The sequence below is a fragment of the Benincasa hispida genome, chromosome 5 (assembly GCF_009727055.1).
Source record: "Benincasa hispida cultivar B227 chromosome 5, ASM972705v1, whole genome shotgun sequence".
NCBI classification, from domain to species: Eukaryota; Viridiplantae; Streptophyta; class Magnoliopsida; order Cucurbitales; family Cucurbitaceae; genus Benincasa; species Benincasa hispida.
This window is the reverse complement of record NC_052353.1, coordinates 737,726-752,208: the sequence shown is the minus strand read 5'-3', so window position 1 is coordinate 752,208 and position 14,483 is coordinate 737,726. Positions and strand designations below refer to the sequence as shown.

The 14,483-nt window shown below is 38.7% G+C and overlaps 1 protein-coding gene across 1 annotated transcript; it reads left to right on the top strand.

Moving 5' to 3' along the window:
* Window positions 1-5,106: 5,106 nt before the first annotated feature.
* Window positions 5,107-10,828, top strand: LOC120077952 (beta-amylase 1, chloroplastic-like). Its single transcript, XM_039032090.1, has 4 exons — window positions 5,107-5,756; window positions 9,333-9,543; window positions 9,634-9,750; window positions 9,846-10,828. The coding sequence occupies exons 1-4, from the start codon at window positions 5,236-5,238 to the stop codon at window positions 10,641-10,643; spliced, it is 1,647 nt and encodes a 548-aa protein (XP_038888018.1). The 5' UTR covers window positions 5,107-5,235; the 3' UTR covers window positions 10,644-10,828.
* Window positions 10,829-14,483: the final 3,655 nt, after the last annotated feature.

The window sequence follows — 14,483 nt, the reverse complement described above, 5'->3', positions numbered from 1 at the left end:
TGAAATTGTGGGATGCCCCACTGTCTATGAGAACAACCACGTCTCTGTCCCCGATTGCTTCCTTAACTTTAATCGTTCGGGGTGAGTCGATTCCAGCTAAAGAATTAAGAGAGAGTTCCGCAACTTCGCTCTCCGTGGTATCGACCACCATAGATTCCAAGGTCGTCGGCGGTGTTGCATCGGTCTTCCTGGTTCTTCTCCTCCACTGACTGTTACCTCATCTTCTTCCTCGTCACGGTGCAACAAAATACTGAACTCCTTCTTTTTGCAACGGTGGCCCGGGGTGTACTTCTCATCACAGCGGTAACATAGTCTCTTGTCTCTTCGATTCTACATTTCACTATCGGACAGACGTTTGAACGCACCGGCTGTGAACATCTTTCCGTTCACATCCTTCAACATTACAGAGTTAGAAGACGTACCTATGCTGCGGTTCGGGTTAAATGAAATGGTTCGGGCTGTCGAGTGAGTGAGATGGTTTGGGTTGTGCCGATCTGACCCGCGGATGCATTGAGGCCTGCTACTACCCCGGTCCCAATTGGTTTTGTTGGGCTTGGGCCACCCCCACCCCATTTCTTTCTTTGGGCATCCTTCGTGTCTTCGATGATTTGGGCCATCCTCATCTTTTCCTTAAGCTCTATAAGCTTGAACATCCGCATCTCAATTTGTATGTTCTTCTTCAACATGCTAACGAATTTATTCTCCAATGTTTCATCCGAAAGATCCTTCAACGGCCAAGAGAGTTGCTTGAATCACCGTTGGTACGCTCGAACGCTGCCTTCCTGCTTTAGTGTGAAGAGCTCAGCTCAGCGGTCTTCTTCCTTAACCGGTAAAAATCGCAACAGTAGTTGCTCTTTGATCTTCGCCCATGTGTCCATCGACATCCTTTCCTCTTCCCATTGGTGCCATTCTAGTGCCTCCCTTTCCAAACATAATATTGCTGCCTCAATTTTGTCCTTCTCCGACAGACGGTTTACCACGAAATACCTCTCGACCCGATGAAACCACCCCAATAGATCTTCTCCTACCTCACCCTTGAAGTTGGAGATCTCTAATTTCCTTAATCCCATATCAAATAGTGGCACCTCTCTCCTCTCCCTGCTACCTTCCATCGCCTGTTGTTTTCCCTTATCCGTCACAGTTCGCTCAGACGAGCCCGACTCCCTGTCTCCGGGGGATTCCGTCTTCTTTGACTAAACCTCCAGTGTCGTATCATCTTCTGCTCGAGCGTCTCTCCTAGTGATTCTATCTTAGCAGCCATGATTTTTTCGGTGACCTATTGCATCTCCACGATCTTTTGGTCCATTCGGTTTTCCATCCGTACTTGTAGTAAGGTCAGTTGTTCTTATATTACTGTCATTCTTGCTTCCATCTTCTTCACCATGCCCCTCCCAAGAAGGAACGACTTTGATACCAAATTGATAGAACTCGATTATATTTTTACTATTTTGGCTCGAAATTGGCCTAGGAAGCCAAGACTTCCTCCTTACACAAGCTCGCAAGCTACTTACTGATTAAAATCTTCTATATCTTACCTCGCTTCCCTTCTCTTGCTTTATACTAAATTTGGTAAAAATTATTCCCGTGTGGTCCCCGCACCATTCATCTTTTCTAACTAATTTTATTCCCCTCTACTTCTTCATTTACATTTGTGTCCCCCTTCCTATCATTCCTATTGTTTTTCCTTTCATATTTCCTAATTATAGAGGGTCTATCAGATTGGAAACATGTTTTGACTGAGATGAATTGGAAAAACATTGTGGTTGTTGCATAAAACTTCTTTAGTAATCTCTCTAAAAAGAAAAGTATTTTAACGTTGAGTTGCCTTAATTCCCAATTGAATTGTGTTTGTGCATTGGTGTTGACTATATTTTATTTTCGTTCCTATAAGCAATGATGTTGTCGATTATGTTCTACAACCCGTTCTCTGTGATTTCAAGCATGGTGTTCCACCCTGCGCTATTTTTGTCTGGAAATACTTTTCTTTTGTAATTTTATTTGTGCGACCTTATTTTTCTGGAGTTTTCCCTTCTTTCATTGCTGATTGATCTTGGTCTATATTTTCTAGTTTCCTAAAGTTATTAATATTTAGTGGGATGTTCTCGACGCTTGAGGGTTGTTGCTTATTGTGAAAAAAAAGTTGTCGTGTGGTTCGAAAGCGAGCTTCTATGTAACTGTCGTGTATGTCTCTCTATACAAGATTGTGCTGAACAAGTTATCTATCTTGAATTTTTTGAAAGACTCGTTTACCTGTTAATTAAGATGCGTTCTCTAGAATATCTTGTCATGAAGCAATCTTTTGTGGGAAGAATTCTTATACTTACGGAGAGCCTAAGTTTTTCAAGTGAAAAGTATTTCTTATGAGACAAGGAAATGTCAAGAAAGTGGTTGAGAGAGGGTCTCACACTTAGGGGAGCCTAAATTAATATGCACTAAAGTTAGGTTGTTTATCAGTCTTTATAGATATTCTCTTTCAATAGATAAGTCACCGTTATAATTGTTTAACTTTATATTAGTGAAGTTTCTTTCCTAGAGCACACTACCCCCGAACGTAGGTGATATTGTACCGAATCGAGTAATCAAACTTTGTCTTGTCTACCACTAACTTTGTTGTTTGTTCCATATGTTGTTATTACTCTTGTTATAATATTATGTGTGTAGGAATGAAATTCCCGCAGCGGAAGCGAATGATTGCTTTTGTGTCAAAGAATTTGATTTTGGGATGAAATAAAATAGAGAATTTACAATACAAAGAAGATAGATATCACGTAAAGCATGTTGTATAAAATAAACAAAAAGGAAGGGAAAGATCTGTAAACTTACCCTTATAGAAAACCAATCTTCACGCAATCCTCTCCTAATGATCATGAACAGACCTTCTCATGAATACAACAACTTCTCCAAAGATGAACACCACCACTAGTGTCATTCTTGCTTAAATCATGATGGATTTGTGGGCTTGTCGAGGATTTTGTTGAGGGAATTGGAGAACTTTTAAAAGAGATCTAGAGAAGAAGAAGAAAACTTGGAGAGATTTTTCTTCACCATGTTTTCACGATTGAACTACCAACCAAACTCTCTGCCATCCCCTGTATATGAGAGATGAGGGGAATTATTTTCATAACTCCGTTTGATACGTGAAATAACTCCCAAGGGAGTTGTTTTACAATTTAGCTATATTAGATTAATATAACTAAATAAAATTATATATTATATCCCATATAATATAACCTATAATTTTAATATGAATCATATTCATATTAATTTTAATCTATAATTTTTATATGAATCTCATTCATATAATTAATATTTGAATCACATTCAAATATTTATCTCTCTCATTAAACTTTATGTCATAAGATATCCATATACATTATATTAATTGCATCTCATACAATTAATTTCTTTTAATTAATTTGAACAATTCAAATTAATATAAAATTAATTGATTTTCATTAAACCCTTATTGAGCTAGAAATGTACTTTATGAACCTACATATTAGAAGCTCTAATGGTATAAGATTAATTAATTAAACTCAATTAAATTAATCAATATCATTAACTGTCAGTCACTCCATTAAAAATCGACAATTGTACTATTTGCATTGTAGATATATTTATGTGTCCACTGAATGTAACCAATCAACAATAAGTTGATCATTCACAAATTGCTTGTAACTATAGTTGGGTCGAAATTACCGTTTTACCCCCTATAGTTACATCTAACTCTAAGTACTACCGATCCCTCTAATGAACAATTAGTCATCATCTAATTATAACTAGACCCCTCTTTGGCAAGTGAGAGGGTGAGGTGCCTCATTGTTCAAAACTTGGAATTAGTCCTTAAGGGAACAATTTATCTACTTATCTTAATAACGGGAAAGAGCGAATTTCTTCTTGTGTAGCTGTGTTCCTAACTCTCCACTTGAACGAATCCCCAAAATTTGTAGGCATATTGAGTCAACGAATCTGGCCACTCTTATCCATATAGATCAAAAGACCGCCCTTATAGGCAGTTCACAACTCACTCAAGATTAAGGTCAAGTCACCTATGCCCATCCTCGTGAAATGTAAGTCTCTTCTAGCAACCGTGTTATAGGGAGAGGCTAATCATTTCGTGGTTCGGTCTTATACAAACTATTTGTATAGGATACCCCAATTCATATGTCTACACATTAATGATTATGATCAAATCATTTTTAACATTTTACAACAATTGTAACAATTACAAAGTAGGTCATATTCGTAGTGTCACTAAGGTAAGGTACTCAACCTTATCCATCTACTACAAACCATTCAAGTTATTACTTAAACATGATCCACTTGTATGTCACCACATACATGTTTAAGCTACATTAAATAACCTTGGATTTTAGTTTATTGGTTTTGAGTTAATGTAGACTAATGTCAAATAAAATAATACTTTATTTTATTAAATAAAAAATTCATTGTACAAATAATTTACAAACTACGAAATCACGAGATTTAAAACATCAATCCCAACCGTGTATGACTTGTGATAATCAATTATAAATAATCTATCTTTCAAATTGAGTAGACAATGAGAGGATGATATGTATTGTTGGCTTCTTAACCATAGAGCTAAACACCTTCTTTCGGTGGTGTCCTTTGGAAACAAGGCTTGCTTAATTGAATCATGGGAGTTTTGTCATTTGCAACTGATAACACTTTTGTAGGAGGTAAAGGTGTCAAAAACCAAGTGTCTCGTCTTACTAATGTGCCATACTCTCAGTCATCGCCTTTTGCAATACTTGAATCTTAGAAGCTTGTCTACATAGGATGAGAGCTAATAACAACTGTAGAAGTATTGTTTGAAAGTTTTTCTGTGTGTAGTCAAGTCATTTGTATTAGTGATTACACAAGTTTCTACATTATTCACAAGAATAAACAATTACATTTGCAAGTAAAAGTGGAAGGTAAATTCATCCATTTTAAGGTTTATGTTTATTTAGTTTATGAATTTTAAACGGTGTCTATTGATACTCTAATAATCAATTAATTTTTGCTATTATTTTAAAACCTGTTCAATCCGTTTTAGAGTTAAAAGAACATTTGAGACATAAATAGAGGATCAAAACGAATATTTTGTCTTCGAACTGGAAGGTTTTATCTCTCATTCCGACAATTATTTTCAAATTATTATTAAACCTCTACTCTTTCCCTCTTCTCTGAACCACAACCATTCCAAACCCTAATCTCAATTTCCATTCTTCCATGGCCATCGCTTCTCCATCTCCTCCAACCTTTTCCCCTTCTGCTTCTTTCTCCTCCTCCAGAACTGACCCTTCTTCCTTCTCTCCATTCCCTTCCATTTCTCCTCGCACCTTTTTCATCTCTTCCCGTCTCAATTCCTCCATCTTCTCCGCCGCTGCTGGTTTTTTTGGCGCTCCGGACAACGGCGATGTTCAATACGAGCTTCTCCATCATGGGTTTTCTCTGGAACGTCGAAACACTGGCTCTGCTGTGTTCGTTACGCTTCCTCTTGATGCTGTGTCTCCGGATGGTCAGCTGCGGAGGCGGAAGGCAATGTCGCAGTCCTTCAGGGCACTTGCTGCGGCTGGAGTTGAAGGCGTGGTGATTGAAGTTTGGTGGGGTTTGGTGGAGACGGATGTGCCTTGTTCTTATAATTGGAAAGGCTATTTGGAAATTGTAGCTATGGCTCGTCGGTTTGGTCTTAAAGTTCGCGCTGTGTTTACATTCAATCAACATGGCATTGGGCCGGACGATCCTCACTGGTTAGTCGGTTTAATTTCTCTGTTTTTAATGTTATTTGTTGCCTAGTTAATACCGCGTAACACCACTATAGATATTTCTCGCATTTCTTCTTTCTGGATAGCCTCTGGGTTGGCGGAGGGTGAGTTCTAGGGGGACAGGACACATAAGTTGGTCTATAGAACATAGGTAAAACAAGAACAAGAATCTGCAGATATATGGTTTTCTGTAAGAACTGTCTTCTTGGCAGCTGTATTCTATTGAATAGAGTTAAAATTACAACTTTAGAGCAAGAATTTTTGAGAGGTCAGAGATTTGGAGTATAATGCAGTGTTATATGAATATAAGTGCCATAGCCCTCTAATATTTAATGGCGAGTTGTTAAAAAAGAAGAGGAAAAAAAAGCTGACATACACATGTATCCATACAATTTTAAAATTCAGCACTAAGCAAACTAGAGAAGAAGTGGAAAATGACTCATCCTCTCCTTACTCCCAGCCTCAAATCCTAAACCTCCCTCTTCCTCTATGTCCTTTTTTCTTTTTTCCATTTTGAGTTCTCGTTCAATTCCCTCCTTCCTGTAACTTCAAGACACTCTACATAGATTGAATGGAAATCCTTATCCGTGGAGGTTGGCATGAGTTACGGTCGAAGAAGTAGAGTAAGAAGCATTGAATATGGTTGCTGTCCAGTGGCACTCTGAACCCTTCCAACCATTGCCCTCAACCCCCTCAGTCAAAAATTCTGCAAGGAGATGAGAAATAAAAGTTGTGGATTGAGAAAAACCAGTAACGGATGAGGAGCACTTGTAGAGGTTGTCAAGCGTGAAGGCTCTGGCCATTCGAACTGTCCTGTTTTGGTGACTAGTGAGAATAAATATGACTGGTCTTTGGAGGATTGAAATGCTCTCACCTATGGGTCTGGTCCTCATCATGAAACGACAGGAACTGAAGAACCTCTTGCATCATAGCATGAGTTATTGCTGCAAAAATTTGCTCTTTCCTCTCGGTTGGTGGCCGACCTTCTAGGGGGTTCTCTTGCCACTCCTATTTTCACATTTTATCTTCCCCCTGCTTCGATGACTGTATTCAGTTTTTTCCTCTTTATGGAAGGTTAAATTCCAAAAAAGGTTAAGGTTTTTTGCGGCGAGGCTTATTTGGGAGAGCTAATACCTTGGATCGTGTTTAACGAAACTCTCTCTTCATCTTGCTCCCGCAATGGTGCATTCTCTGCTGAAGGCATTGGTTGGATCTAAATCATTTGCTGTGGGATTTCTAGTTTGCAAACTACCTTTGGGATCATTAGCGAAGGTCGTTTTGTGTTAGTGGGGCTCGCCATAGAGAATGAGCGATCTTTGCTGGAGGAGGTGCTTATGCACCCTTCCTTTAGGGGGAGGGGCAAAGTGGTGTGAATTTCTTTGCTAATTTGTAGGGTATTTGGCCTGAGCGGGACAATAGGATTTTTAGAGAGGAGGAGAAATCCGGGGAGGAGATTTGGGAGGTAGTGAGATTGAACTCTTCTCAATAGGGGTCGGTCACTAGATCTTTATGTTACTATGATATTGGTCTCATTCATCTGTATTGGGGTCCTTAGTGTTGGACTCTTGTTGTTTTGAGGCTTATTTTTTAATATACCCTTGTACTCTTTCATTTTTTTTCCTCAATGAAAGTTCACCGTTCGGTTTCCTAAAAAAGGAAAGATTACTAGCTTTGGAGATTAGCCTTTAAGGTATCTTTTTCTTTGCTGCATGTGGTATCATGTTCAACGGAGATGTGAGTGAGTGATAAGTGGGATAGAAATGCAATATAATGAAATCTAATAGCAAGAGGGTGCTAACTCATTCAGAATTGGGACAACTCAGTAAACATTTTATTGACTTGGGGGGACAATAAAACCCAGGTAGGGGAGGATAAGAAAATCTTTATGTAAAAAGACTTTGATTTTCAAAAGGTTGTGAACATTTACACTAATACAAAGAATTAAGAAGAACCAAATCTCTAAACTCTCAAAGGTCGAGTGCTTATCATTGAAAATCCCTCATTTGTTCAGACCAAAGGGACCAAAAGAGGCTTGCCGTTCTTGGAAGGGATGTCCCACAAAAATAAACAAACTAAGAGATCTTTATTTGGACTCTAGTGCCATTGTGGGATAACTTATCCCACACTTTGACTGTTGCACATGTTGCACTAGAGGTTAATTTATCAACCATAACATGGAAGCAGAAGTATCCAAAGAAATAAGAGGCCTTTATTTGGATTTTAATGCCACTGTGAGTTTGGTGGGGGTGGGGGGAAGGGTGTAAAGCCACATATATTCAAGTGAGCATATCTCAGTGTGTAATTGACATGTACTCTTAAAATCGGAGGTTTGAATCCCCATATATCATGACATACACATTCTATTTTCAAAAAATGTGTCCGCTGTCCTACTTTTTTAGAAACTGACGCCTTGTCATATCCGTATCATGTTGTGTCCACCTCTTATCTTCGTGCCAGTGCTTCTAAGCTCATGGTCATGAGTAATGGATTGGGATGTTAAAGAATGCCTCTCAGCTGCTATGTTGGAAAGTATTGGAAAAGTAAGCAAAAACTCTCACTTTTATAGAAAGAGAGGAGCAATAATGAATTCGTATTTTGAATATAGGAATAACAATATAATTTAATGATAAGAAGTCAGGGTGGGAGGAAATGTTTAATTTGGCTCAATATCATTGTTCTCGGTGGTTCCCTCCCTACTTGATAATTTTGGTAGCTGTGTGTTTTTGTTAGCTTCTTTTTGGAAGGTTTATAGGTTTTGGTTTTATCTTCAATCGTTCATGCATTCTCTGTTACACTTTTTTTGTAAAAGTAAATAAATAAATAAAATGTATCAAATCAATAAAAAGGTGTTTCTCTTCAAATAGTGCAAAAGGCGTTTCCTATGGCCTTAAAACTCCTAGATAGTCTCAAGACAAGAACCAAAGAAGACGGTGCTTTTAAGAGAGATTTTCAAAGGTAAAAAGTCATTTATCGATAGATCATAAAATAACACTAGATATGGATCATCTTGTAAGACGAGACGATAGAAAAGGATGAAGTTGAGGATTCATTACATGGTTGATCGCTCCATAGTCCTTCAGCCCATTCATTGCATGGCTCCAGAGCTTATCTGTCAATCATACTATGTCATAACTCAATCAAAGTTTTCTTCTTATCCAGAACTTTTCCTTTCCCTTGTTTGTTGCCAAGATATGGCTGTCAATTTCTGCTGTGCTGTTTTAGTATTAAATTATTATTATTATTATTATACTCCTATGACTAAAGCCAATTGTCAGGCCTCTTGTATTGACTTTCTCGAGGCTTTGCCTCCTTTTGTTTGTACATTGCATTTATGAATTATGTTTGTTAACTACCTATAAAATTGTAAGCTGATAGATTTAGTTTATATAAAATGAAAATTTGTTCATGTAATACTTCATGTGAAATAATAATTGTCTTGCGGGAAAAGTGAACTACTTTAAATTTCATAGAACTTTCATCGTTCTAAGATAATGGTTTATCTGCCATTGAATCTGAAGTCTCTCCTCTATTTCCCCTTTGTTTCCCCAATAAAACGTTAAGGATTCCCCTTCCTAAATGGGTACTTGAAGAGATTAATAAAGATCCCGATTTAGCATATTCTGACAGATTTGGAAGGAGAAATTCGGAATATATTACTCTTGGATGTGACACTCTTCCTGTTTTGCGTGGACGATCACCTATCCAAGCATATGCAGATTTTATGAGAAATTTCAGAGACACTTTTAGACCTTATCTTGGAGCCATTATAACGGTAAATTCCGCTTAATCTGCAACATCAATTATCAAACTCCTTGTCTCTGAATTTGGCACTTACATCCATTTCTTAATGTTCATATTACAGGGAATTCAAGTTGGAATGGGTCCAGCTGGTGAACTAAGATATCCTTCAGCCCCTTCCCAGAAGTTAGCATGGGCATGGCGCTCCCGCGAGCTCGGAGAATTTCAATGTTACGATAAGGTAGAGGAACGAGTAGAGCTTCTTCACCCTTTACTTCGATTCTAATTGCATTTCTAGAACTTGTTCTGATTTCTTTTCTTACTGCTTTGGTTTAGTATATGCTTGCATCTCTGAATGCTTGTGCTCAAAATGTTGGGGTGCGTGAATGGGGAAATGGAGGTCCAATTGGTGCTAGCAATTTGATGAACAATCCTGAACAAACAGAGTTTTTTAAGGGTGATGAGGGTTCTTGGAACACCCCTTATGGGGAATTTTTTCTCAAATGGTACTCAGAAATGCTTCTACTACATGGGGAGAGACTATGCAAGGACGCTGAAACCATTTTTAGAGGTATTGAAGTAAATTTGTCGGCCAAATTAGGTGCGATTCATTGGCATTACGCAACAAAATCTCACCCATCGGAGTTAACGGCTGGGTACTACAATACTTCAATCCGAGATGGATATCTCCCAATTGTTCGCATGTTTGGTAGGTATAGGTTCACTATCTGTTGTTCATGCTTCGAAATGAAAGATGTAGTAGAAAAGCAGATGAACCCTGTTAGTAGCCCAGAAGGGTTTCTCCGGCAGCTGCTGACAGCTGCCCGGGTGTGTGACATACCTTTGGAAGGTGAAAACTCAGCATCAAGGTTGGATGACGACTCGTTTCAACAGGTTGTAAAGATGTCAAGGGTTTATACAGATGGGTTGGAGAAGCCCTCGTTTTCTTTCAATTTTGTGAGGATGGACAAGAACATGTTTGAATATAGTAATTGGGTTCGATTTACACGTTTTGTGAGGCAGATGTCTGATACCTCCAGGCTTTTTCGAGCCAAGCTAGATCCTGGAAATAACAGAGGCCTCTTGTCATCGACAGATATTACTACTTCGAGATTGGCTCTTGTATATCACTAAAGATGATATTGCACAAATCATCCAATGGTTCCTCCGATGTATGCTTTGTAATGTAATATTGTATAAACTACTGACCCGTCATGGATATATAAATTTATGTAGCAATTCCGAATACACCCAAATTAAGCGATATGTAAAGGCCAACAATGTTGCCCAAAAAGAAGTAAACAAATTTTTTGGTAGTAGACGCTGGGCGAAAAACTCTCTTTTGGCAGCATAAAAGTTGTTTGAATTAAGGCAAACTGTCCCAGAAATTAGGTACAATGACAGAGACCAAGGATAAAAACCAAGCAATTTTAAGGAAAAATTGTATGGATGACCCAATTTTAGGGTCCAAAATGTCAAATGACCTATTTTTAAAAAATAATGTCAATTGACCTCCTGTTTACGTCATCACGGGATGAGATTACAAAAATCGCCCTTAATAACCCTCTCGCTCTCGCTCTGTTTCGCTAATCTCGCTCTCGTTGTCTGTTCATCTTTCATCGTGGTGTGATTGTTTGTCATTGTACGATTGATTTGACAATTTTCACGAAATCTATCTACAACTTAAAATCGTTAACACACAGCAAAATGGTGTATTCTTTAAAATCTAAACTTCATTTGAACTGTCATTTTGTTAAATGGAGATCTATTGAACGAGGTTTTCCAGAGCGGAGTTTTTCGAAACTAAACGGAGTCTTCAAAATGGGATTTTCAGAACGGAATAGACTTTTCTTGAACTTGGTCTCATTGGTATTTGTAGAAACGTGGTCTCAAAACAGGTATGTATAGACATTGTAAAATAGCATAACAAAAAGGGTGTGAGAAAGAGGGACAAAGAGAAAGGTGGAGAGAGTGACATTGAGCGACAGCGAGAGAGTGGGCTTAAGCAACAGCGAGAGAATGAGCTTGAGTGACAGCGAGAAACACGAGAGTGAGAGACAAGAAAGCAAGAGGCGTGGGAGCGACAGCGAGAGAGATCCATGTGTATTACTATCTGTTTAATAAAAAATGTTCTCTTGCTTTGTAGGATGACACAAAAGTGTGTACTAATTCGATACGGAGATCATTGGGATGAGAACCAAAATTTGTATGTTGGAGGCGAGCTAACAGGAATCGTTGTGCCTATTACCTTGAAATATGAAGAACTTGAAGCTCACGTTTACAAGATTGCAAATGTAAGTTGCTCAGAGTTTGATGTTGTTATGAGGGTTAAATATAAGCTTGACTTTGAAGCCCCTCCACACTACATACAAAATGGTGGTGATGTTGACTTCGTTCTTTGTCGGGACGATCTTTCTACAATTCAGATATATGTAACACTAAAATCATACCACGACGAAAATGTGAATATAAGTGATGATCGTATAGGTGTAAACAGACAATACGAGGCATTATATGAGCTTAATCGAGAAGAGGGTGATATCCCATTGTCTATGAACACTCAACCATCAACATTGTCAATAGACAATGACAACATTCGTACAGTGGACTTGGAAAGAGAAACTCAATGTAACAGACCTGTGCCTGGTAATGAGAGATCAGCAGGCTTGAATTTTATGGATTGTGGTCCTTCAGAAGAGCGTGATCCTTTCATGATCGATAATGAGAGATCAGAAGGATTAAATTCTATGGACTGTGGTCCTTCAGAGGTGCATAGACCTGCAGTGGCTATTACTGAGAGATCAGGAGGATTGAATTCCATGTCTTCATGTTATAGAGGGGAATTGATTATGCATGGCACCTCTTCATCCGAGACAGATGTTGAAGTTGGTCAAATTTTTTTGAGTAAGAGTGATTTAAAAATGAGATTGTCTATTCTATTCATAAACAATAATTTTGAATATAAGATAAGGAAGTCAACTAAGTTTTTGTTCACTGTTAAATGTATAGAGGATAATTGTAAGTGGAGCTTCGTGCGGTTAAAATTCCAGTGTGTGACATATTTAAGATCACAAAGTATATGCGGTCGCACACATGTTCTATTGGAATTTTAAATCATACCATAGACAAGCAACTGTTGCGGTAGTCGGTGAACTAATTAAAGACAAGTTTACAGGCATAGGACGTGTTTATAAACCTTGTCACATTGTCTAGAATATGAGGAGAGAGTACGGCGTAAACATAAGTTACGATAAGGCGTGGCGTGTAAGGGAAACCGCTTATGCTCTCGCCAGGGGTACTCCAAAAGAGTCTTACGCTGTTCTACATGCATATAGTGAAGCGTTAAAGATGGAGAATCCAGGTACAAGGTTTGAAATCGAACTTGAAAATGATGTCCATTTCAAGTACATGTTTATGGCACTAGGACCTTGTATTAGAGGTTTTTCAAGTTGTCGGCCGGTGATAATTGTTGATGGATCGCATTTGAAAGGAAAATACAAAGGGACCATGTTGGTCGGCGTCTCCATGGATGGCAACAACCAAGTTTACCCACTAGCATATGCCATAGTGGACGATGAAACTGATCGAGCTTGAAAGTGGTTTATGTCGAACTTGAAGTGTGCCATTGGAGAACCCCCTAACTTGGTGTTTGTATCCGATCGAGCAGTATCTATTGGCAATGTCATTCGTACAGTTTTTTCCACAGCATTTCATGGATTGTGCACCTACCACCTAGAAAATAATATTCTTTAGAACTTTGATAACACGATTGTTGGGACGTTCAAGGATGCAGCCAGGGCATTTTGCATGTCAGAGTTCCAAGCACACTGGGACCAACTACGTACTCTTCGAAATGGTGCAATATTGAGATATTTGGAGGATATTGGTCTTGAAAGGTGGGCGCATGTTTACCAAACAGTACGAAGATACGATAACATGATGTCCAATAGTGCAAAGTGTTTCAATTCATTGACCAAAGAATATCGACAGCTGCCCATAATGTGCTTGTTGGAACACGTTCGAGGCCTCATCCAGTCATGTTTTTATGAATGGTGAAATTATTAGGCATCTCGAACGACGTCACACTCGGACTACTGTGAAAACCGATTAGCAACTGAGTGTGACAAAGGCAGACGATATCGAGTTGAGCCGATTGATTGTTATAGGATCCATGTGCGGGACAATCGATTGGACGGTATTGTGAACCTCCATACAAAGGAATGCACATCTAAGGAATTTGACTCACTCGGTATCCCATGTTTGCATGTGATTGTGGCTGCGCGAGAAAGAAACATCCCCATCCATGGTTTGTGCAGACCATTCTATAGCATTGACTCCCTCATGGCTGCTTATGCAGAGCCTGTAAATCCACTCGGTCACATATCTGAATGGAAGAGACCTCCGGGATATGTGGAAAAGCATATTGCACCTTCTAGAAGAGTAGTATAGGTCGAGCGACGAAGAGTACAAAGAATACCATCAAGAGGAGAACAACGTAGACAAATAAAATGTGGTAGGTGTGGGAACTACGGGCATAATCGGCAAAACTGCAGTGAACCGCTGACGACCGGGCGACCCATTGACTCTAATACAAATGATTCAAATGTCGGTCGATTGTAGTTGTCTATGTGCCAATTTTCTTTGTAATTGTCTAAACGCCACTTGTCTATGTAACTGTAACATTCTATGTGCCACTTTAATCCTCAAAACTGTAATTTTTTATGTGCCACTTGTCATTCTGGAAACTTCTAATGTCTCGCTTATGAGTTTGATTACTAGAGTTTGTCCATTCATGAATCTCTTCAGATATCTCACTTTATAAGTTTGATTACTAGAGTTTGGCTATTCTTGAACCATTCTGGAAACTTCTCACTCTCGCTCATCTTGCTCTTGCACATCTCGCTCTCGTGCATCTCGCTTTCGCGCATCTCACTTTCGCTCATCTTGCTCTAACACATCTCGCTTTTAATTTAA

Coding starts and splice junctions, on each gene's coding strand:
- LOC120077952 (XM_039032090.1), top strand. CDS start 5,236: ATGGCCATCGCTTCTCCATCTCCTCCAACCTTTTCCCCTTCTGCTTCT. Junction 9,544..9,633: donor ATCTTGGAGCCATTATAACG/GTAAATTCCGCT, acceptor TTCATATTACAG/GGAATTCAAGTTGGAATGGG. Junction 9,751..9,845: donor AATTTCAATGTTACGATAAG/GTAGAGGAACGA, acceptor GCTTTGGTTTAG/TATATGCTTGCATCTCTGAA.